Below are 25,017 nucleotides of genomic sequence, written 5' to 3'. Positions count from 1 at the left end.
CTACCAAAAATAGTGCTTTGTTGTGTATCTGACGTACGAAAGCTAAACCAGTTCCACACCACTGAAGTTGCAGCATTTTTAAAAACCAATTCTGGTTCATCTGTTTCATTCAACGATCCGCTTTCGCCTTTCTCATTCTCCGTCACCCCCATGTGCGTACGAAAACAAAGGCACTGCGCATGCGCGTTTTACTCATATTCTATCGCAATATTTCATTTTCTTATCGTTGCCCAACGTTATACCGGTATTACCGTGAACGGTATGATATGGCCCAGCCCTAGTCTGCTTGTATCGAAGTCTCTGTAAAAACAGCTCTCGGCTCACTTGCTTTATGACCTCCATGAAAGACATATTGTTATGAATCACTTATATTTTCTCCTATTTCTCCTCTCTTTTTCTTTTATTCTTCCCTTTTCTTCCACCTGTCAGCTCTAGCATTGTTACACTATACATATACAAAAAATAAAAATAATAAAATAAAATGAAAAGACACTGGCTAACAAGAGGAGTCTATAACAGACTTTATAGAGCTCCTATTTTGGCACAAGAGTTCATTCAGACCATGATTTTGCTTCTTAAAAAGAAAAAAGGAATCACTTACATTACCCTGACTTTAACCCTAACCCACCAGCTAATAGTTGAGGAAAGCCCAGTTTAATTTAGAAACTAATGTTCGGCAGAAACCTCAACCTAGACTTTTTGGTTTCCTGCTCTAAATGCTAGCTGAGCAGTGTGCCGCGAATACTAGTATGTCTGCAGTAATTACAGCTGACAGCACCCTCTTCCATCACACATGTGCACGTCCTAAAATATGGAGAAGGGACTGATAAGGATGCAGAAGGGCGAACATAAACACACACGTTCTTTGATTCGCACGAACACACTCGCTTAACATTTGGATTCATTCGCAAAACACTTTCTCACTCACTCTGTGCTCGTTTGACACGGTTATCGCCGTCATTCTTATTGTCTTTTGTCACTTGATGTCCTTGTCTGGGAGGGTGAGTGAAGCGATAAAGCCTGCGTGTCTGTTGTGCTTTAATAAGTTTTATCTAAAGACTCTAAGCAGACAAACAATGTCAAAATGCATACTGAGCCTGATGGGAGTGATGAGAGGCTTTTTTTTATGCTGAGGTCACCACTCAGCCAGCACATCCCTCAATTTGTTAAACCCCTGATAGCACTATGTATGTATTTCTTTATCTGTTGTTTGAATCATTCCTTTGTTTTTTGGTAAAGGAGAGGTTAAACATACCCTGAACAGAACATGGAAGATTGATTCAGCGGAATCACATCAGTTGGATTTGTTCCGTCGTCATTTCCAGTCCATTTCAAGTCCTGCTTTTCCTGTGTCTGAGTGATATGCTGGAGTGGCCCGAACCAGCTTTGATGCAGGGGAATTGCAATATGCTAGTGTATCTGTTGTCCATCCTTTTCAAATAATACATAATGAGAAGATTGAAAAGACGAAGCCTGTTTTGATAAAGGTCTCCAGACGAACTTTGACTACCCCATACCTATTCTTCCATCTTTATAGAGCAGTGCTGACTGAATGGATGCATTACTGGATATTTTAACAAATGTGAATGCCCAGTTTTGTGTCATAGTTTAGCCACCTCGAGTCCTAGACAACTTTAATGTCCCACATTTCCCTTCTCTTTGTTTATGTAGGTAAATCATGATGGTCCAGGTCCCCACAAAGTTGGAAACCTATTCCAACATCTTCATGTCCCTGAAAACATTGCCTACTGTGTAGGCTGAATTTAGTCGCACTTCGCTACCCCATATACACGAGATATTAGGAGAAAGAGAAAAAAGAAATGGTATTAAATCTCTTGGCCAACCTCTGTATGGAAAGCTGGAAGGATAACTTGATATATAGACGTTGCTGTTGCCAAGGTTCCCGCCTGATTAAAAAACGTAGGCTGCCATACATCTTCAGCGCTGTGTTTTGGTGAAAAACAGAAACTGGCACAAACTGTGTGTGTTAAATCAGGAGTCACTTTATCCGCCAAGTAAACATATTGCACTTTGGCATGGTGGCTCTAAGGCAGGAACATACATACACACCAGGGTTTTAATAGTTTTGCAATTTTCATTAGTTTTTATTTTTATTTAGTTTTGACTTCAGATTTTCAATTTTATATCAGTTTTAATTAGTTTTTACCAATTGTTTGCTAGTTTAGTTTAGTTTTTATTTTTTTGAAAATCCTTAGTTTCAGTTTAGTTTTGATTAGTTTCAGTTATAGTTTTAGTTGTGTTTGCAATAATTAAGTTTCATCATATCAGTCATGCTCTTCTGCTTATCCTTGGGTATGTTGCTATTCCAGCTACCATACCCTGCACCCCGGACAGGTCGCCTGTCTGTCGCAGGGCTAACACGCAGAGACAGACAACTCACATTCCCACCTATGGGTTCTTTAAATAAATAAATGAATAAAGGCAGATGAACAACCATTGATACCAGGCAACTATAAAATGTATATTTAGGCCCCAATTAGACTTTTAACTCTTGCAGCACCGGGTGTTCGTAATTTTGTTTCAAGTGAATTGATAAACTTTTTGAAGGCAATTGACTCACACAGTTATGTAGATATCCCCGTCCTGTTGTCTCGGGATGCATCACGCTGCCTTGCCTTAGCGTCTGTTTCTGGGGATGAGGGTTGAGTGTGCTCCCTTACCTTCTCAAGGTAAGCTAGGTTAGCCTTCTTGTGTGAGCTTTTCAAGTGCACTTTAAGGTTTGTGGGATTTTTTCCCCTCATAATTTGTCTCTTTCCACTACAAGACACTTGCTTTATCCAAAACACAGTCATATTCAAAGCAATCCCAAATCGGACTCTGGCGCTTTCTCCCGACTTTTCCTGACATGATTCTGCGCGTGGACGGAGCAGCAACACAGACGACTCGACTAACGTACTGCCACCTGCTGGCATAATGAGACACAGCAAGAAAAAAATCTGGAAACTAAACTTCATTTTCACCCTTGACTATTGTATGACACGCACACATCAACAAAAACTAAACACATTTTTGCTATAAATTCAGTTAATTTTAGTTAGTTTTGTGAACACTCATTACAGTTTTAGTTAGTTTTCCTTTTGTTGTTTTTATTTTTATTTCTGTTAACGAAAATGTTTTTTCACTTCTAGTTTTCGTTATTTCGTTAGTTTTCGTTAACGATAATAACCCTGTGACACATGTTCGTTTCCTTTCCTAGCTTCTTCTGACATGAACGAAAAATTAATGTAGAGGTGTCTTGTCAACTGAGCAAGTTGAGTTGTAATGGCATTGTAGAAATTTTGCATTTTAAATGTACAATGTTAAATAATTTTAGCTTCAAGTGAAAACTTGAAACTTTCAGCTTCTGCTTTGGCCTAGATTCTTTCATTGTGTGTTAAGGTGATCTTTGGAACAGATTCTTGATTTACTCTTCATGTATAAAGTGTTGCGAACATGCACAACATAACATTAAAGATATTAGCATCCACTATCTAATAATACATAAAGCTTAGGGCAACTTTTAACTCCTCCACTGTTCCCAGACAGATTCCTATTCTGCTCATTTGTGGCTCCATGTTTTTATTTTGGGTTCTTTAATATTCTTTTTTACAGTTTAAAGTAAACCTTTTTCATGCTACATGGACTTTTTAAACACCTAATTTTCCTGTTAATTGCAGCGTAGTCGTGTCCGTTGTTTTATAAGTGGTTAAGTGGTGACATCCAATAGACTCAAATAAATTTGTCTCTCCTGGGTTTTGTGTCTTTGATGTGGTCCAGGTGTGTTCATCCCTTAATTTTTTCCACTTTGTACATTTCCTAACATCCATTCCAACAGTTTCAGAAACCTTCCTCCTGTAATTTCCTGATATTTGTGAGTACTTATATTGATGCTGGGATAATTATTCATCCTAGTTAGGCAATGTTTGTTATTCTCTCACTAATAAATTCAAAAACTACATAAAAATAGTTGGAAAATGCACAGGAGGCAGGCTGAGCAGGCCAATCATGAAGTTGAATTTCTAGGGGCACAGCAGTTTTTGCTGTTGGTTCCAGAGTACGATTTCAGGGGAGTTTACGGCTATGGCGTCCATTTACCGTTGAAGCATAAATGCCCACTATGTCTGTGCAATGTAAGACTGCACCAGTGTTTGAGTACTGCAGCTAATGGTAGCATTTACCAAAGGAAGAGATAACTGTGGAAATTATTTTACCTGACCTTTAGTGTTTTTAACACAAATTTCAACTCATTTTAATTTTTGAATTCTGTAAGAACACTTATTTTGAAATTTCATTACATTTACTTTATCTGCCAGTTCTGTTTGTTGTAACTTTTGCTGGCTTTTCACCAGGAGAAATAAAGGATAATAATAAAAATATTTCAACAGCTTCCTCCCTTCCATCTGTCTCTTTAACGGATGTGCCGATCTGAATGAAACTTTGGATGAACACTGTCAAACAGATAGCAATTATTAACTGCCATATGTTTTTTTAAAAATAATTTATTATGAATCCATTGTGATGTTTATACTGATCATCACCCCGCGAGTACAGAAGGGGGTTAGGATCACTGGAAATAAAAGGGGGGGATGTCTTTTTTTTCCCCCAGAAAAAAAAAAGTCAGTTCTGTTAGTATTAGAGCAAAGCTCTACTTTTATTTACTTTCAATGTTAGAATACATCTAAACTGTTTCTAGGGTTATAAAATTTTTTAAATGCCATTACCCTTTACATACTTCTAGCTGACACATACTTGTCTACAGTAATGTGTTATTTTTCGGTCTGCTGCATGATAATTATTTTAAAGTGTTGTTGCAGCAAGTGTCAGAATGTCTAATTTCTTTTCTACATTGTTTCCTCTGTGTAATTAGCTCCACCAGTGACTTTATGTAAAATAGTTATGCCAAGTTTTAATTGATTAAAAGTCAGCGTGTTATTGCAAGGAAGAACAATGTAGATCCAATTAGCACTGTAATGTGTAAACATGAACACTAACTCCCATGGTGCACCAGGGTCTGAATGTGTGTGTGTATGTTATTCAGTGATCAGCCTCATTTCTTAATCATCACTTTCTGCTCCAGATGAGACTTTATGAGGGGACTAAATTGCCTTAAAGGGATTTCTTATTAAAGGGATTACACCCATGTAATCCCCTTTGTCCCAGCGGACCCCCAAAAAACCTGAACACACACACAAACATACATAACCAGATTAGCATGTGGAAATAAATGTGCACAATCTTTTTTGATATGCTACAAATGAAAACACACATGTTAAATAGCAGAGCACAACCATCACACCTTTGAAACTTGTGTACCTAATTATGTGTGTGTGTGTAAATGTGCGTCACACAAGCTGTGTTTGTGCATTTCTAACCTTGACAGGAATTTGTTTGTGCAAGCTGCGTGTTTTGCTTTTGCAAGCACCAGTGTGTGTTCATGTGTGTTTGCGTGTAAGCGTAACGCTGTGGTTTAGATGGCGCTTGCTCGTCTCATCCCCAATTAACGAAGACAAATCCGCTTCCATCGCCACTAATGAGAGTCTTTAAGGTGAAGGGACTCTGTATTTATTTAATAAGAGGGAGCTTATTTATTCCATTTCCATAAGAAAGACAAAATGCTGCTGATTCTCCACGGCTGACAAGGGACGGATTAGAGGAGCGGGATGAGAGGAGAAGAAAGAGCAGGCGAGAAGGGATGAAAGAGAGAGGGGTGGAGGTGTTAGTTGGCCTGTTAAAAATATAATACTAGTGTAGCATTCCTAGAGCGATTATATTGATTTGAACTGCGAGCAAGAGGGGCTGCAGTGTTAAAGAGATGACCCAATCAAAAACAGTGGTCAAAATCATAGCCCATTCTACCAAATGGTAGGGCTCCTAAACTATCCTACTCTTTAAGGTTATTACTGTTTTTTCTGTCCAGACCATAACACTTACAAGAGGAGTGATTGTAGTAACGCTTAGCACCGTGGCTTTGTTGTGCAACTTCCCCGTCCTAAGTTTAAGATGGGGAGGGTAGCAAAAGGACCCCAGCCCAGAGCAAAGCAGGTGTCAATGATAACAGATATGACACTGATAGCTCAGGTGGAGGTGGGTTGCAAAGCACCTTGCAGGTGTGCAGCAACTTTGAGCAGGCTAAACTAGATTTTCCAAATGGATGCATAGAAGAACATTACAACAGTAAGACTATCTAATCTGCTAGGCTTGTGGCAGAGCTCGACTTTTTGACCTGCCTGAAAGTATAATATTTTACATATAGCCATTCTTTTACTACACAGATTGATTAGTAAATACTCAGATGGTACCATCTTTACTTAACAAGGTCACTTACCAATAAAATATAACATGTCAAAGAGAAAATAAAAAAAGAAAAGAAGAATTCATTAGACGGGAATATTTTGCAATAAACTGATGCATTTGCCTTTTCCAAGAGATTTTTCTGTTAAGTAAGAGTCTTAATTGCCTCTCTTTTCTGCTTGCTCAATAACTCCATCTACAGCAGACTTTTAATGCATGCTCAATGCATTTTGTCTTTTCTTCCTGAGGGAAAATCTTCAATCCTACCAGTTCTACAAAAGTGTGCATTGTGAGATGGATTGCCTTTATTGTATTGGTGGAAGTAGAAGAGTGACATAGGGGAACAGGGTGAATTTAGGAATCAAAGGAACAGCATGGGATATAGAGATATGGAACTATGGATTGAAAAATAGCCGTGGAGTAAAGGGTGGAGGAGAAAGAAAGATGACAAGCTGCGGAGTAGGAGGACGAAGAATCAGCAAAAAAAAGATGAAAATGATACCCCAAAGAACAGAATTTCAGCAATTAACAATTTCCGAACTGTCCAAAAACAGACAGCCATTGCTTCTCCATATTTGAGATTTGAGTGTTTTTCAGCACACACAAATTCTTCACTGGTTTGTGGGACCAATTATTAAAATAAATGACAAATAATAAACAGTAAACTATGAGCCAAGAAATTAAAGATTGTGTAGAAACAAAAGAAAGAACGAAAATGGTTTTACAGGATGATTTTTAGCAACGCTTTATTTCTGCAGGTGGAGCTCACTGGTAGCAGTGTGTTTGACTACATCCACCCTGGCGATCATGTGGAGATGGCAGAGCAGCTTGGGATGAAACTTCCTCCAGGCCGAGGGATGTCTCTATCCCAGGGAGCAGTCAACGAAGACGGGGCTTCTTCGGCTTCTTCATCGTCACACTCTGAGACGCCCGAACCAGGTAGGTAAACATGGCAGAGTGGCTTCAAATTAGGAAATTTTATTTGTATTTTTGCCACAGATCCTCAAGCTGAGAAAAGAAGTTACAAAGGTTCAAACAGGACAATACTTACGACTGCTGTGAAGTACTTCACCATCAAAATTAAGCAATCCATTTGAGTTCTAGAGGCTTGAAAAATGAAATTGACAACAGGCTTTGCTTTTTAAGAGATTGATGACTGACCTTGATAAAACCAAAGGAGAATTGCAATGACTCTGACTAAACCAGACAACTCAAGACTTTTGACTCAGAAAGCTTCTATATTCTCTTGAAAAGTATGCAGATAAACCTTTTTGGACTAGATTTTTCAGGAAGTTTCTCCTGAAGCTAGATGAAATCAAAGTTTGTAACAGACTGATTGAAAGACATTGAAATAGCATTGGGGAGCACTTTATATGGCAGTCAAATTGTAGGTGTTAGCCTCAGCAGAATATCTGAACGGTCTCGGGTCTAGATGTTTGAGTCTGAATTATGTCGTCAAGGTGATGCATGCAGGAAAAAAATGACCAGTCAAAAGTGTAAACATATGTTTTGATCCTGTTAAGCTGGCCATTTAAACATGGGAGTCAGTGATGCTTCTGTGTTGGCTCCATTTTTCAGTCTGCAGGGTTCTCCTTGGTCGCAACCCATTTCTCGCTAACATTCTCTAACCTTGATGCTTCTATCGTTTGCTGAATGTTTGAACAAATTGATTCAACACACTGTAGAGCCATCACTGCTATAAACTGGGAAAGGACACATTTCTCATTGGAATTCTTTGCCTTGTCTCCTCCATCCCTCCATCCATTTATCCCTCCATCCTCTCCTGCACCACATGTTCAAGACTTTTTACCTTACAAACGCTTTGGATTGTGCTCTCTCTCTCTTTCACTTTCTCCCTCTCTCATGCTGATGATAATTTAAGTATTAGGGGAAAATCCATTTATAAATTAAACAAAATGACTTGATATCCATCGAGTCCCTTAGTTCATCAGCCTGTTCAAACAAGGAGTTGAAGATTGGCTTCGCGGGAGCCGGGGTCTTCGGAGACGGCACCGTAATTAGATCTGCCGCGGATTTATTCTTGGCTGATTGGTGCAGCTGATGGATGGGTGGGGGCTTTAAATTAATTGAAGTTCCACATTTGAGGTTTTTGTTCCCCCAGTTTTTTTTTCCTTTGACATTCTGCAAACCTCTAACCTGGTCTCCCCACCCTCCAAACTGGATATGTATAGGGAGATAGGATAAGAGCACATGTATGTGGTCATCAGCATCTTTTTGTCTGACGAGAAAGAAAAGCAGCAGAAATTAAACATGTATAGGCAGAAAATAATACAAATGGGAGTTTACATGAATTTCTTTGTGATTCCTAAGTTAATTCAACCACACGATGAAAAAGAGCAAAAGAGAAAAGCAAGGAAACGAGGACAAAGGTGTTTGTTCTCCCATGTTAATTTGCCTAGAGAGATGGAAAGAAAGAGAGGCAGGGGATGTAGGGACATGTTTGAATGTGCATGAGTGCTTAGCAATGTTAATTTGTCCAGAGAAAGAGAGAGAAAAGGGAGGGAGAGGTTTCAGGCAGACATATATGGATGTGAAAGAGTGATCCCCAATGATAACTTGACCAGAGAGAGAGGAAGAGGGAGGATTAGGATTCATGTATGTGTTATTTAATGTTAATTTGGAAAAGGAAGGGGTGCAGCAGAGCTTGTATGAATTTGTATGAGTTTTTCTCAGGAGAAGAAGGGGCTTATTTCAGGTGTCCAGGGTAACAGTGCTGTTCATCTCAACCTCCAGTATTGTAAATTGGATGTTTTTCAGTTCTTTCACTGGTGCTTTTTTCTCTGAGTTGGATTGTTTCTGCAATGAGATTTTGGGGCATCGGTCTGTCCTGTATCTTTTTCCTTGACTCTACAGCCACACTAAGGGTGGGAGATATCCTTCTGCTGCGGTTAGGACTGTAGCCTCAAACCTGGTCTACATCACTTTTGAATCTCCTGGTTGGCTGGATACTTTCTGTGTGGACTTTAGATGTTCTTTGTGCACCTCCATGGGTTTTTTGTCATTAGGGGTTGAGGAAGGATCTAAAAGCTGGAACAAACTAAAAATTTTATTTACATAACCCCAAGTTACTACAACAGCTGCCTCAAGGCACATTATATTGTAAGGCAAAGACCCTACAGTAATTCAGAGAAGACAGAAAAAAGCCAACAATCAGATGACCTCCTATGGGCGATCTCTTTGGCGACAGTGGGAAGGAAAAACTGCCTTTTAATATTTGCTAAAACTGATTGGGGTGGAAGTTCAACAAAGTACATCAAAGAGAACATACAGCAAAGAAACCACAGATTTAAAATTCTTCAACAATGACAAACATGAAATAAATCCACAGGCTGACAAAGAACTTTTTATTCTTCTTCAGCGATTGACACCATCAATCAAGTGTATTACACTCATCTTGTAAAAGAATCCATGCGCCAATATTCTTACCCCTGTAAATCTATATGTAGTATAATCATAGATATCCACTTTGAATCATATAATCTTTGATCAGAGCAGTTGTGAGAAAATATGTTAATACTGGTCAGTTCTCTATGAAAACTCGCCTGAGAAACAGCAGCTTTATTCTGAAAAAAGCCTTACCCTTATCCTCAATCCTAAGGTTTTAAATCTCTAATTGCTCTCATCTACTAACTGGAAGGTTGGTGGTTCAGTTCCTGGCTGTTACAATCTGCATGCCAAATATCCTTGGGCAAGATACTAACCCCAAGTTGCTCTCCGGTGCGTCTGTCAGAGAATGAATGCATGTCATTCTTAGATAGAAAGCTTTTAAGTATAGAAAGAATGAGTGAATTGGGCATCTTTGATTTGATTCTACAGCAGTGAAACAATACTAAAGGGAAACTTTTTTTTTTATTCAGTAAGTTACAGAATTTGATTGTGAATCTCAAATCATCTCATTTCAAAGCCAAGTCAAAACAGCCCTTTTGTTTCAAAGGAACTTACTGTTCCACGGTACAAAGCAAGAAATTAGGTTCAGATCAGACAGGGTCATTATAGTCAAAAAGCAGAAATCATTTTTTCCTCATTTCCATCTAAAATGAGTTGTATTTGGTGATATGGGACTTCCCCACCATTATGCATCCATGTTGAAATCCACAGGGAGAGAAAGCAACAGAAGGATCTCAGCACAGAACAGAGAAGCTTCAGAAACATCAGATATAAAGGTGGGTTGTAAATGGGCTTGCAGAATATAGGGTTAGCCAGTTGTATATTTAGATATCAATTAGCTGATCTACTGGTGTGCCTGATGTATCGCTATGCTCCATTAATTATAAATGATATCTACAACAGAATACAAGACCATGTTTCTGCAGAAAGCAAAATCTGCATCATGACCGGTTTTTATTTATAAATTCCAATTTGATACAAGACGTGAACTCCAGCATTTGCTCACTGCAGATGGCCATGAATGTTTATGGTTTATGTTTAAAAGATTATATTATTATTTGCGGAATGACTTTAGGAAAGATTCTGATCAGTCACAAAGATGCTCTGCAGCAGGACAATGAGCCAAGATATCTGAGGAGACACCTACAAAGCTAAGATAACAGCATAAGCAGATTTCCAGTTAACTGCCTACAACTTATTGTCCTGTTTGCTAAATAAAGGCGACTCCGTCCGCATTTCAAGAAACCAAAAGTTGTCTTTTCCATGTGAAGTTTGCCAGTTTCAATTTGAAAAAGAATTAACTGGCTTTACCTCATTGGTTGCTCTGTTGTAATATATCAGAAAGCTGACCCCATCATTTTAATTACAGTCACGCTCATAAAGTATTGAAATTGGAGTTAAAACACGAGATGACCTTGGAGGAGAGAGCTTCCTTTGAAGCTCAACGCTTCTATTTTCAACACCCTCTTGCAGTTAAAGAGAGTCATCTTTAAAAGCGCATGACGCAATTTGACTAATATCAGTCAAACTGAGCCTGAGAGGCTCAGCATCTCTAACCGTTCTGAAGGGTGAGTGGTTGAAAATTATTACTCCTAAGTGTAATTCAGAGTCTCAGAGAGGAGGAAAACTCTCCATGCCGCTCTTATTTTCTCTCACTTCAGTATCTTCTTTACATATCATCAGTTCAGGGTCACATAGACTTCGGGAATGTATCTGATGTGTGCTGGCTGTTGACTTTGACCTTTGACATTCTTACAATGAAGGAGGTGGTTAATGGTTGCATGTTTTGGCACAGCTGTAAGATTTTGGCAATGGTAAGGTTTTTGAAAACTTATTTTGTGGCAGTAAGGCTGCTACAGGTTTTTTGGACAAATTCTATAGTCTTTTGCTGTAATACTGAAGGTTTTGCTAGATTTAATCAGTGCATTTATAATATAATTTCTAATGATTATATTGTTAAAGACAGGTTTGTGTTTAAGTCTAGTGTTTTTGTCGCACCATGGAAATTTGTAGCATGACCAAAGGAGTGCTTCGCTAAAATTGTAAGATCTTGCCTCAAACAAAAGACCAGTTACTAAAACTCATCCTCATCATCTAATACCTATTAAACACAAAGCTTTTCAGATTCTTAAAAATCCTGAAATGTTGCATTCTTACTAACCTGTTACACAAAATGAATATCAAACATGTAATTTAGCATTGAGTAAGTGTAAATGCTCTGACCTTTAGTTTTAATCTGTTCAATTTCCTTGCTCCAAGGCAGCCATTAGTTTGAGTACTTTTCTTTGTTTAATCTTTCAAAAACCATTTAAACTTGGGGAAAGTCTAAAGGAAGATCAGTAACTTGTCACTGTTAAATTTGAGCCAACTTGGATAATTGTATACAGCACAGCACATCTCATGCAGTTTGATTTGCTACACTGATGTAGTAAGTCATCAGTGGAAACCTATTGTTAAATGACAGTTATAAGGGGAATTACTGTCTGCCACAAAGTAATTTCAACCAGTCGGATTTAAGGCATAGATAGAAGGAGAAACCAGCGACAGCTTCGAAAACTAGCAAGTTACCTAGCTATAGAGTTAGCATGTTGTTAAGTGATTAGGGATATGTGGTATCCCCATGTTCATGTTTTTCCTACATCATCATAATAATGTTAGTCAACATTGCCATTGGCAAATGCTGTCTTGTGAGCATTCAGTTAGCATTAGCCAAGAAGTTAGCTAAAAGCTGCTTTTATTGCTTTATTGCTTTTATTAAAAAAGCAACGCGAGTAAGCTAAATTTGGCTAACAGCAAACCAAGTTTCACTTAAAATGCTTACTATTTGCTCCAGATGAACTATATTTTATATGAGCAATATCATTTTTTCCCTTTTTCCCCACATTGCAAAGCTACGATATCACAACAATGTAATGGTAACTTGCAATGTTAATCATGGACCAACAAGATCAACAGGGTGATATCATTTACAGCTATTATTAAACACTTTTTGTTATCATTGTAGGAATATTTGCTGGCAGCTTCTCATTCTCTGCAAGCATATAGCTTTTATCTCGGCAAGATTTAATTTGTCAAAAATGTGATGGTGATTTTGCAAATCGGGTGAAAGCCCAGCTGCCTTACAATGTCATATAGATGCTTATATAAAAATATAGCACTACTGCCTCTGGATATTCAGCAACTGAATAGTAACTGAATTTGACACTCACATTCAGATCCCTCTTGCAATATTCGAGGTTCTGTTTGTGTTAGACACATGATTTAATTGTTTCTCCCATGAGTTTGTGAAAGGGAGCACATCTTTCAATCCATCACCGAGAGAATTTGATCCTGTTTTGCTTTTAGAGGTTTGCTGTTCAGCAACATTCTAACATCTCTGATGTCAAAGTGATTTTTGAACACAGCAAGAGGGCAAGATTTCAAAAACCATCCCTTCTTCAAACTGCATGACCACACAATGATGACACCTCTGACAGAAAAATGACAGTGAGTTTATACATCCATCATTTCCTTTGCCTTATTATCCAAACTCAAGATTAGGTCTTTGCTGCTTTAATGATCTGATGTGCCTTCAGGCTTCAGTACGCCTTAGACTATCTCTGCCTGAGCAGGAAGAAAACACCCGAGACGAGGCATGTATGTTCACGTTTCCAGAATCATGACAACAGTTTCAGTTTTTCTTACTGTTTATGTCTTCAAGTTAAAATTTAGCTTGAATAGTTGACTCTAAGGACAAAGCAGTACCTACATGGTTTGCCTTTGAGCCACCTGCCTTCTTATTTACACTCACGTTCATTCTCATTCACTCCATCTTCATAAAAGCTTGCATTTAATGGAGTATTTATTTCAATTTTCTCTCATCAGAGGGCAGAATTACTAAGAAAACCAGCCCAGTTTCAAAGTCTTTCTGGAAGTAAGAGTAATTCTGCCCTCCAGGAAAACACCATAAGTTCTCCATTACTAGCTCCTTGCGGTCTAATTGTCCGCGGCATTGCCTTATTTCAACATCATAAGTCTTTGATTATTGTTGCTAATTATGCTATTAGCACAATGGAGGGGAATAATTCGTCATAATCACTCACATTTATCATAATTATCCAAGTTTACAGTCACCTACGTTTAATGTCATGTAGAGTAGCCATTGGCAGCGGCTGCTGCCCAAGGACAAATTTACTGTGTGTGTGTGTGTGTGTGTGTGTGTGTGTTCGGTAGTCGAGTGTGTTTGTATTTGCATTTGAAATGTCACTTGTACTCCAGGACAGGAGGCAAAGGTCAAATCTGGAGGGATATTTACACATGTACACTGTTCTCTTGTATTACACACTCTAGTTGTCATTCACCTCTTTCTTCAAGCCTCATTTTCTCAAATATTTTTGTTTTCCTCAAAGGCCTTTAAAAAGAGCTTGATGCCAACTGTATGTAAGAAATTCTAATGTGCTGTGCATCATATAGAGCACTATAGCTAGGTAGCAAACAAAAGTTTCTGGGTTTTTCTTAGCAGCTTGCTTTGGTATTGTTGTCCAAGCATTTTGAGGTGTGGTGATTGATATGGATTCAGACTCCAGTCACTGAAAGAAAAAAGAAATTCTCCCAAATCCACCTCAGTTTCTTTGTATGAGCACAAATGAAAATGAACTTTTCAAAATATAATCCACCTTTCACTCCTGATTTTTGTGAGCTGAGTATGTGATCATTTTGATTTGTGGTCAAATTCATACGTGCTTCTAGCAAAGCAAACTCGCACACTTTCTTTCGTCAGTTGTGTGTTTGGCTGTTTTCTCTACCTCAGTGTTGGTTTTATCTTTTTATTACCAGCTTTATTTCGTAATATCTTACTCACTGACCACTAGGAGGGACTTCAGTCCTCCTCTATTGCAACGTATTAGCTATTACAATTTTTTTATGGCAAGTGTAAGAAAAGTTTGTATAAGGACCAGGACACTGCAGCCTGTGTCCAATGTGTGTATCTTTGATTTTTAGCTTTCACTTTATGCGGCAGTGGCTTCCCAAGAAAGTTCTTGGTTCGTGTTTTTCCGGTCCATGCTTGTTAGATTTCTTGGTGATTCTTTCTGGATTGGCAGAAACCTGAAGTTGGATAACTGCTTGGTTAGGCTTAGAAAACATCATGGTTAAAATAATAATAATGGATTGCATTTATGTAGCGCTTTTTGAGACCCTCAAAGCACTTTACAATTCCACTATTCATTCACTCTCACACACTAGTGGAGACAGCTATGGTTGTAGCCACAGCTGCCCTGGGGCAGACTGACAGAAGCAAGGCTGCCATATCGCGCCATCGGCCCCTCTGGCCATCACCAGTAGGTGAAGTGTCTTGCCGAAGGACACAACGACCGAGACTGTCCGAGCCAGGGCTCGAACCGACGACCTTCTGATTACAAGACGAACTGCCAACCCTTGAGCCACAATCGAAGTGTAAAATATACTTGTCCACCGTGTTAATCTTGCATATTGATAAACTGATTCTCAAGATTGCACAGTGCTAAGGGCAATCACACTACCACAGGTTGTGCGGTGGCAGGTTACACCCGTTACAAGCTAGGCCGGTGAGCTGATTGTTTCTAGATAATGATCAAGGTTAATACATGATTGTTTTTCTTCAGTAAACTAATTAGTGAGGGATAGCTCACTCTCACAAGCAGAGTTGCCAACAGTCTTAACACAAAAAGGAATTTTTTCAGTCTCAAAGTCTTGCATAAAGCTGTTCTGTTTTTCAGACCTGGTAAATGATTTCTATACAGCAGGTCCTCTAAAATCCACACTCAGTGGCAAAATTAGTCACAATGGATTTTCTGAAAGTGCCCAGATTAATTAAATCAGTGTCTTTTTTTAAGCAAAGCAATAAAACCACTTGAGGCAAACAAAGAACTTTCAGAAGCAGAGGATTATTACTAGAGCAAAATTATCCGTTTGGTTAAGTTTTATTAAACCGCCACCCGCTCGCTACCGCTCTAAATGGAATCTTTAGAGTACACAATGGACAATCACACACCATTATTATTAGAGTTTTCTAATTAGGCTTCTTAACGAGGACAGGGCTGTTTACAATGGAAGCCGGAGCTGTTCAGATAACGGCAGCAGAGGACAGGACGGCACCGGACGGCAAATAAAGCGTTCCTCACTGCTATCTTTCTGTCACAGCAATGATAACATGGGAACTCTTCAAGGTCCAACACTCAACTTTTAATTTGTGGGCACGAAGGGTGTGTGTGTGAGAGTGAGTGAGCTCAAACTAAGTTTAGAGAGTGATATGTCACACATGGTGAAGAGGTCTGCCCCTGACGGTGCAAAGAGAAGACGATGTGTTAAAGTTTCAGTATTACAGCACAGGAATAAGAAAAGCCTAACTAAAGGAAGGAAAGTACAAGCAGGGGAAGAAATTAAGAAATAATGTTTAGCAGGTCCCTGAAATATAATAGAAAACAAGGATAGAGAGTGCAAAAACTAAACAGGAACAAAAATTGATCCAGTTTAAAACAGGAAGGACGAATGGGGTAAACTGGAGGAACTTAAGTGAATAAATAATAGACCAGAAAAGAAAGGCCCTATATAGCACTTTATCATATGGAAGGAAGAAAGGAAGGAAAAAAATGGATAAGCATTTGACTATGGAAGGATGTGGAAATGCATTTTACAGCAAGTTTACCAATGGTATGAATGAAAGAAGAAAAGAAGGAAGGAAAGAATGTCAAAGATGGGCATGAAGGATAACATGGATAGATTTAGTGAAAACTAAAAAGGGACAAAAAACAAAAATGGATCCAGTTTAATAAAAGGAAAGCAACAGAAAGAGTAAATTGGAGGCTTAATCAAGAAGGTATCTAACAAGTGTAAACACAATGGGACAGAGGGAAGGAAGCAAGGAAAAGCTGATATTTCAAGTGACGAAGATAGATTAAAAAGGGGGGCATGAAGCTTGAACCGAACATCCCAACTCTAAGGTCGCAAGTCTGTACCCACATAAGATCACATTAGCATGATGGCAAGATGAGCTATTCTTATTTCCCGGAGACTTACTCTGACTCTAACCGTACCCTAAACCTGAAGCCAATGAGAGGCCTTCCATTATCTGTTCAGGGTAGTTTGCTCCGGTACCCCCAACAACGTATAAGCAGCACACACTGTGTTTGATTTATACACACTGGAACAGCAAATATGGATTCATCCGAGGCTGAAAAAAACTAAATAAGACATTTCCTCCTGTTTGTTAAATGTCTCTTACAGATGAACTTGAAGTTTCACAGCCAACACTCCGTGACCGGCAACAGATCTGTCCACGTTCTTGTCTCTATCAGAGCTAGGCGATGACCCTCTTCAAAGCCTCAGTAGAAGTAGTAATCATGTAAAACAGCGGGTGCACGTCTGTTCCATCTGATCAGAGACAATAAGTCATAGTTTGTGTTCATCAGGAGCCAGAGCAACTCTTCACAGACATGTTTGTAAAACCAGTTAGCAGCTCACTGAACACGGCCGCCACATCTATTCCTCCTCACGCCTTCCTCTGATTACGGATGCTAATCTGTTCAGTTCATCCATCTGTCCCTCTCTCTGCTGTCGCCTGGATTCAATTACACCAAGCATGCGCCTCGCTCTGTTGTCCCCGTCCTCTCTGTTTCTTCTTCCTTCTCATCGTGTTCTGCTTCTTGTGTTGTTGTTTTTTGTTTTTTTTGTACTTCCCTTTCTTGTTTGGTTGTCTTTTATCTGGGGACGCTGCGCTCGTCTGGCCAAACATGAACAGAGAGACGAGGAGAGAGATAGAAATTAAAAGAAAAGAAATAACAACAGAAGGACTCAGAGACACAGAGGAAGAAAAGTGAAGACTGAGTTATGAATTAATTTAACATGGAAATGGGCTCTTTAGAAAAAACTGTCCTGAACAGTGATGGAAGTTGCAGTGATGCAACTTTGAAAGACCACTGGTTAAATGTATTAAAATGTGTTTATAATTGTGTTGTTGAGCGACAAATATTTGCAACATGCAATAAGAAGTTACAAGTCCGTTTGAAGTTAGTTGTTAATCAAATGCTGATAATTTTATAGTCATATTGTTAGCTGCTAGTCAAACCCTAAAAGAGCACGTTATTCCAGTGTGGCCGATAAACCTAAAACCAAAAGATTTACATTATGAGGAGCAAAACCAGTGATGCACTGGCAACCCGCCTAGGGTGTATGCCACCTCTCGCCATATGCGTGCTGGCTCCAATTCTTCTAAATGGCAAACAAACCTATATATTAATGATCAGCTATAATGCTTTTAATATTTCAGTGTGTTCAGCATGTATTCCATATTTTCATTTTTAGTCATAGATAGGGTAACCAAAGAAATCTGGAATCATTAGCTATAGAAAATTTCCCAAAGCATCCTGCATTGGCAAGCTGGCGTTTTTTTTTTTCGGGGTAAGATAGATTGTTTAACTTGTCTATGATCTGCTCTATGATTTTGCAAGGAACTGCAAAGAAGGTTCTTTGGTGTCCAGGTTGACAGATGAGTTCAGGCAGGAGTCTCTGTTAATTATGATGTTTGCAGATGACACTGTGATCTGTAGTGAGAGTAGGGAGCAGTTGGAAGAGAGCCTGGAGAGGTGGAGGTATGCTTTGGAGAGAAGAGGAATGAAAGCCAGTAGAAGTACAACAGAATACATGTGCGAGTGAGAGGGAGGCAGGTGGAACAGTAAAGCCTGGGTGATTTGTGACAGAGGGAAGCTAGAGTGAAAGAGAATGTTTACAAGCTGGTAGTGCGACTGGTTGTATATATGCAGGTGACAGAAATGATGAAATGCTAAGGTTTTCACTGGGAGTGACCAGGATGCGCAGGATTAGAAATAAGCAGATCAGAGGGACAGCTCAGGTTGTTGTTTTGGAGACAAAGTTAGAGCGGCAAGGTTGAGATGGTTTGGACATGTGCAGAAGAGTTGCAGTGGATGTATGGGACAAAGGATGCTTTGTTCATATGGGGGTATTTGTCCAGGCCAAGACTTAAAAAGTCCAAAACTAGGATTCCAGTATAACCATCTCTGAGCTATAATCATCTGTCTGGAAATATGCTATATAAATAAATTTGAACCTTGAACCACTCTCTGAATGTAGATTGCTTACAAGCAGTTTAACGTCTATTTTGGCTTTAATTCAGTAAAAAAGAAAACTAACAGACCATTTCTTATTGGGCTGCTTGTGTGTCTAACACTTCATATTCACAAGGTTTAAGCTTCTTCCTCCTCAGGTTTTAGTTGTTACAAAAAGAAAAGTAGAGATCCAGCACCCTGCTATGTTTGGCTAAAAAACAATGCAGGATAGGAGTGTTATAAGGTGGTGGACACTGTATTTGTTTTGTGACACCACTGTTGTCACTGAAAATGTCAGAGGAAGAGCCCGTTGGGAAATCTCATATTTGCTTTGTCTGTTTGTATTTGTTTTTGGCTTGTTTTGTTTTTTCTTTAGCATGACTGGGACCAAAAGCTATGGATTTATCTGCTTCACATCTGCATGTGTGGCACACATGCAAGTACAGTTCTAACCCACCTCTGCTTTAATTTGTCACTCGTGATCTTTTGACATTTCTCTGTACTTCTTCTACTTCTTGCATTGTGCATTTCATCTAATTCCCCCATTACTTAGCACTTAGTTCAGGGGTGTACGACAGACGTGTCCTTGATCCAACACAGCTGATTTAAATGACTAAATGACCTCCTCAACATGTCTTGAGGTTCTCCAGAGGCCTGGTAATGAACTCATCATTTGATTCAGGTGTGTTGATGCAGGGTATCTAAAACCTGTAGGACACCGGCCCTTGAGGCCTGGAGTTGCCCACCCCGACTTAGTTTCGCCTACACCAAGTAGCGCATCGGGCAGTTAACGATCTCCATTGACGTCGGTCAGTGGCGACTGCTTCGGCTTCGTCCCAGGTGATGTCGACGATTTTCAGATCATCCGGGCTCAGATCATCAGATCATCCTGGCAAGCCTGGATGAGAAAGGACGAGGGTTGGGCGTGGGGTTAGCAACTCCACCCTGCAAAACCGACTGCTACAGAATCAGCAATGTATGGAATTCACTCATATTATGCATTTTTAGATTTGAAGTTTAGTTATTCATTTCCACTATTGTCCCTAATCAGGCTAAGCGGCAACACAAAGGCTCAATAAATAAGCCCAGGTTTACCATTCTAACAAGGTTCACATAACAGGTGGTGTTGGCAGCATGTAACCAGTTACAGTGGATAGTGGAGTAGCAGAAGAGTCTGAGGCTATGGTTCTCCCCTGTGTGATTGTTGGGGTTTCCTTCTATTACTGTAGGATCTTTCCTTACAATATAAAGTGCTTCTTGGTGACTGTAATTGAATTGAAAAAAGGTGCAGTGTCTACCCCATGTAAGAGATGAGTTGCTACCCAAGTGGAGGAGTTAAAGTATCTCGGGGTTTTGTCCAAGAGTGAGGGGACAGACAGATTGATGCCAGTGCTGGAGTGGTCTGTTGTGGTGAAGAGACTAGGAAAGCAGAGGTGTCGATTTACAGATCGATCGATGTTCCTACCCACACCTATGTCCATGAGCTGTGGGAACTGCCTGAAAGAATTAGACTGGAGATATAAACAGTAGAAATGACTTTCCTCTGAAGGCTGTCTGGGCTCGGCCTTAGAGATAGAGTGCAGAGCTTGGTAATTCTGGAGGGGCTGAGTAGAGATGCTAGGAGTCAGCTGAGATGATATGGGCATCTGCCTCCTGGACCCCTCTTAGGTGAGATGAGTCAGGCATGACTTGTAGCAAGAGGAGCTCCCTGAGGCATCCGCAAAACATGCTGGAGAGATTGCGTCTCATCATCTAACTCCCGTTTCATCATATAAATAGTACGATCATAAATGACGCAGGTGTCACAGGTTTAAGACACTGGAAGATGTCGCTGCATTTACAATTGTTTGTTCTGTAAAGTAAATACGCAGTAATGCATAATAGGGTTGCACAGTTAATTGAATTCTCATTTCAGTGATTGACATGATTATGGCTTCCCACAATTAAATGAAAATGATTGAACAATATTAAAAATGCATGCTCTGCCAATACAACACAAACGAAAAATACACTTGATTTACTTGTGGCCAAATAGCCCATTCTATAAAACTTTACTCTAAAAGGCATTTAGCTTGTCCACATGGGCAGCAGCAAATTTCCACTTGAAGGTGTCAGTTTTAGATTAGGGGTTTCTTTCTCGATCAGCACCCTCTCAAGTCCAAGGCAATGTGAAGCTTGCTTCAAAAAAATAAATCAGTTCAAAGAAATCATTAAAAGCCCCAAATTACCATGACATTCATGCCCCTGATTATTGTACATTTCTGACCACAACTGTAACAATTAATGATTTTGCAATATTAGGGCTCATAGAGCAATGAAGTGGCTTTAAAGCTTCTGAAAGAAAAAAAGTGAAGTGAAGTTGTTCCTAAAAATCTATATTTCTTATTGATGTCTGTCAAAGAAAAACAAAAACTTTAAATGGTCTTTAAAACATTGACCCTGCCACTACCTGCATAGGGAACCCATAAGATTTTCTGAGTATGTATATGTCTTTAAAAGAGACCTGATTTGTCAGGTAGGCAGTGTTTTGACCTCTTAGGTGTGCAGCATTAATTATTATGCCGATGTAACCCAGTAACCAGTAACTCCCTTTCCAAAATTCCAAAAACCTGAAGTTGACTGAATTGTGGAGTTAAAGCCCCAAATCCTGCTTCACAGTAGCCGGTTCAGGACTAATGCAAGAACTAAACTGTCACTCTCTTTCTCTCTGCAGTCTCCTGACTTTGGCTTGTTTTGCCCTTGTTTTCTGTCTTTCTCCTCCCTTTTGGGCTTTCCAGCAGGAGTCACGTCTCTCTGTCTCTGGAAGTAATTATGCAGGTTGCAGATACAGACAATTGCCTATTATCTCTGCGTTGTGTATGCGTGTGTCATTGTGACCTCCGACCTCAGTCAGAACAAAGACGAGCTGTCAGTCTCATCATCCGTATCAGGGAAAACAAATTGTCTGTTCATTTACCCTCCACCTCAGACTCCACGTCTTCCCTCCTTTCCTCAACCCTATTGTCTCTATACTTTGTGGACAATGGTATGCGGACACTTGAATGTGTCATTATGTAAAACATGAGACGCAGACACGCTGATCATTAATGCACTGCTCTCTCCAGCACATGAGGGTTCCTGTCACTGGTACCTAACCAAAATATACAGATCTGCCTTCAAACTTTTGACCTTTTTTGTTGCTTTGTAATCGTTCATCTTCTTTTTTGTCTTTGTTTCACAACCATTCTGTCTTCCCTTTCCCCCCGTCTTTTCATAGGTAGATCAGCTCCCAAAAGAGAAAGTGGAAAAGCTAAATACAGCTTAGAAAAGCCTTAGTCCTATCACAGGGAGATCACTGAGAAAGAAGAGGAGGGAGGAGGAGGGAGGAAGATGAAACGAGGGGTTGAGGGATATCTCAGAGGAGGAAATACAGGAGTCAAAAGAGACCAGGAGAGACAAAGCTAGGACTGAGGTGTCTCAAGGCTGTTAGAGCACTGTTTGATTTGAGCTCACTGTCCTGATAAGACTGTCAAAATAAAAGTATCTTTTTTTTATCACTGTAGTGAAAAAGGAGAGGAAATGTGGGGAGGATGCACTGGGGGAGAAAAGGAAAGGAAATGGAGAAAGTGAGGTGAGGAAGAGGAGGAGGAGAAGTGGAGGTGTGTTACAGATTATATATGAAAAAAACTTTGGTTCCCAGGCTTTAAACAATGTGGGAAAGGCTTTGAGGGAATCTACTGTTACACACACGAACACACAAACTTTGTAAAGCTTTGTAAAAAACTGTACAGGAATCTGACTGAATCCTTCTTCATTGCGTCCTCTTCCTCAATTTCGTCTCTGCCTTGTTCTTCATATCATTTTCCTTCCTCAGTACAGACAGTACAGCTCCTATCTTCCACTCTCACTCATTTTCCTCCTCTTTCTTCTCCTTTCCACTGTTGTCTCGTCCTCTTTTTCCTCTCCGTCTTTACTCCCAACTTTGTAGTCTTCATCATCTCCTTCCCTCTTCCTCCATCCATTTCTTTTTGTCCTCTGCCTTTACCTCCTCTATCTCCTCTTTTTTCTCCTTGCTTCTTTATCTCTCCCACCTCCTCCTCATCTTCACTCCCCATACTTGTCTTTCAAACCTCTTCCCTCTGATTTCTTAAGCCCTCTTTTCCTATCTTCTTTTTCCAACCAGTATCTCTGCTCTTCTCTTCCTCCACATTTTTAAAAAATCACTTCCTGTTTCTGCCCCTGCTTCTTTCCTTCTGTCCTTCCTTCTTTCCTTCCTCATCCCTCTTCTTTGCCCTTTCGCTGCCTGTTCTCCATTCCCCTGTAGCACCTCCTCCACTTTCATATACCAAACTGTTATCGCTTGGACTTTTCTTCCTGACACAATTTGTCAAATCCTGCCTGATAGAAAACACATTCTATTCATAAGGCGAGTCTCGCCTCCTGCCTTTCCCTCCTCCACCTCTTCCTCCCCTCCTCTCCCTCCTGACACTAGCAATTCAATTACAGCCATGGAGGCGATAGTGAGCCGGAGAGGCAGGAATATGACAGGACAGTTACAGAGTGTTTACACAATTAAACTTTTCCTTGACAATAGTCTCTCCCTGTGATGAATACCTAGCTCACTTGTGCTTTCCGTGTGTGTGTGTGTGTGTGTGTGACCCCATATTTAGATTATTCCTGCTCTTATATATGTATATACTGTGTTCGGAAGAAAGTGCACTGCGGCGCATCCTTCATGGTTGCCTGTCTGATCTCCCATGGGTCTGCTCTGCCTTGTGGTTCAGTGTTTCCCAGAGAATTAGATTGCATTTATGGCTTCAGTGTGGGCAGTGGCACACACATCCATTTCTATGTGTATGAATCGAAGCAAGCCCACAGTATCTTAGATAAGTAAATAATGTACTTTTTATAACAATGATGAAGAGATGTACCTCTTCCGGCTGCTCCGTTTAGGATTCGCCACAGGGAATCATCTGCCTACATCTCACCCGATCCCTGCCATCCTTGTCTGTCCCACCGACCGTCTGCATGTCCTCCTTCATGACATGCATGAATCTCCTCTGTGGTCTTTCTGTGGTCTGCAGATCGCTTCAGCCTGTCCTCTCTAACTGTCAATTCTGGTCACTCCTAACGTGTCACCTCTCCTGCCTTTTTGTAATTGCCAACACAACCCTACATTATAGCAGGTCTCTTTACTCACAAATCACCCCTAACACTTGTCTCCAACCACTTCCGCTTTGCCTACACTCTCTTCTTCCTTACTTCGCTCTGTCTGTTGCTTTGGATAGCTGACCTGAGCTATTTTGCTTCTCTCCAGAGCATACCTCCACCTCCAGGCTCTCTTCCACCTGCTCCTTACTCTCAATACAGATCACAGTGTCCCTGTGAGCATCATGGTCCACTGACACTCTTGCCTGACCTCACTTGTCAACTCCTCCATCACCACTGCAAACAAGAGCGGGCTCAGAGACTATCCCACCCCCACCTTGAACCCGTCTGTCACCTCACCACTGTCTTGCTGTTTTGATGCAAGTCTTGCATCATCCTCACAAATCTCACCCATTACTTCAAGATATGGCTCATTAGTCACGCAGAATCAGTTACAGTACCAGTAGAAGCTTTTTACAACTTAACATGTTGCGCCTCTTCTGTTAAAGTACACAGGACACTAAAAGTTCTGTCCAGTGTTTTCTAAGCTGATTTTCAATACTGTATGTATGTATTTCTCATAGAACTTCCCTATGATCATTCCCTAACTCTTCCTAGTATCTCAAATTGAAAGTATCAATCACCTCTGGCCTGATCCACTTTTTCTTTCTGCCATTTTGTTTTCTCAACACTGGAAACATCAGAGCCTTTGAGATGTCTTTTAAGCACACTTCTGCTTCCCTGTCAGTCTGATTAATTTGTTGTGAGCTTCTCTTTTCAGCCACTTAAAGTTGCTAAATGACTCATTAATGTGCTACATGTGTCTGCCTTATCTGCTGTATTACACGCCTCTTGTTAAATTAGTGTGTTTTCCTCACTCTTCCTTTAGTTTGTCGTAGCGGCGCTTTGCTGTGGCTGCAGCGGCAGCTGGTGGAGGTTGCAGTGACCTTGCTGTAGCTTGCTTTGTCTTGCCCCACGCTCTTCTGTCACGTTAGCTAGTTATCAGTCGGACACAACGGGCTCCCTGAACCAGGCAACGTTATTAGAGTGTCTGACAATGATACCCTGTCCCACTGAGACTTCCCGGCAATTGCGCGCACACACACACACA

The 25,017-nt window shown here is 40.1% G+C and overlaps 1 protein-coding gene across 1 annotated transcript in view; it reads left to right on the top strand.

Annotated features, from left to right (window-relative positions):
* The window catches only part of npas3 (neuronal PAS domain protein 3), a 206,630-nt gene that overhangs the window by 145,084 nt on the left and 36,529 nt on the right, over nucleotides 1-25,017 (top strand). The window contains exon 5 of the mRNA XM_013909673.1: nucleotides 7,050-7,230. Coding sequence (XP_013765127.1) covers nucleotides 7,050-7,230 — 181 coding nt within the window. The remainder of the gene's footprint in view (nucleotides 1-7,049; nucleotides 7,231-25,017) is intronic.

Source organism: Pundamilia nyererei, unplaced genomic scaffold, assembly GCF_000239375.1.
Source record: "Pundamilia nyererei isolate P.nyererei 1_Seehausen unplaced genomic scaffold, PunNye1.0 scaffold00029, whole genome shotgun sequence".
NCBI classification, from domain to species: Eukaryota; Metazoa; Chordata; class Actinopteri; order Cichliformes; family Cichlidae; genus Pundamilia; species Pundamilia nyererei.
Note: the sequence above shows the minus strand (reverse complement) of the source record. Positions and strands in the feature narration are given on the sequence as shown.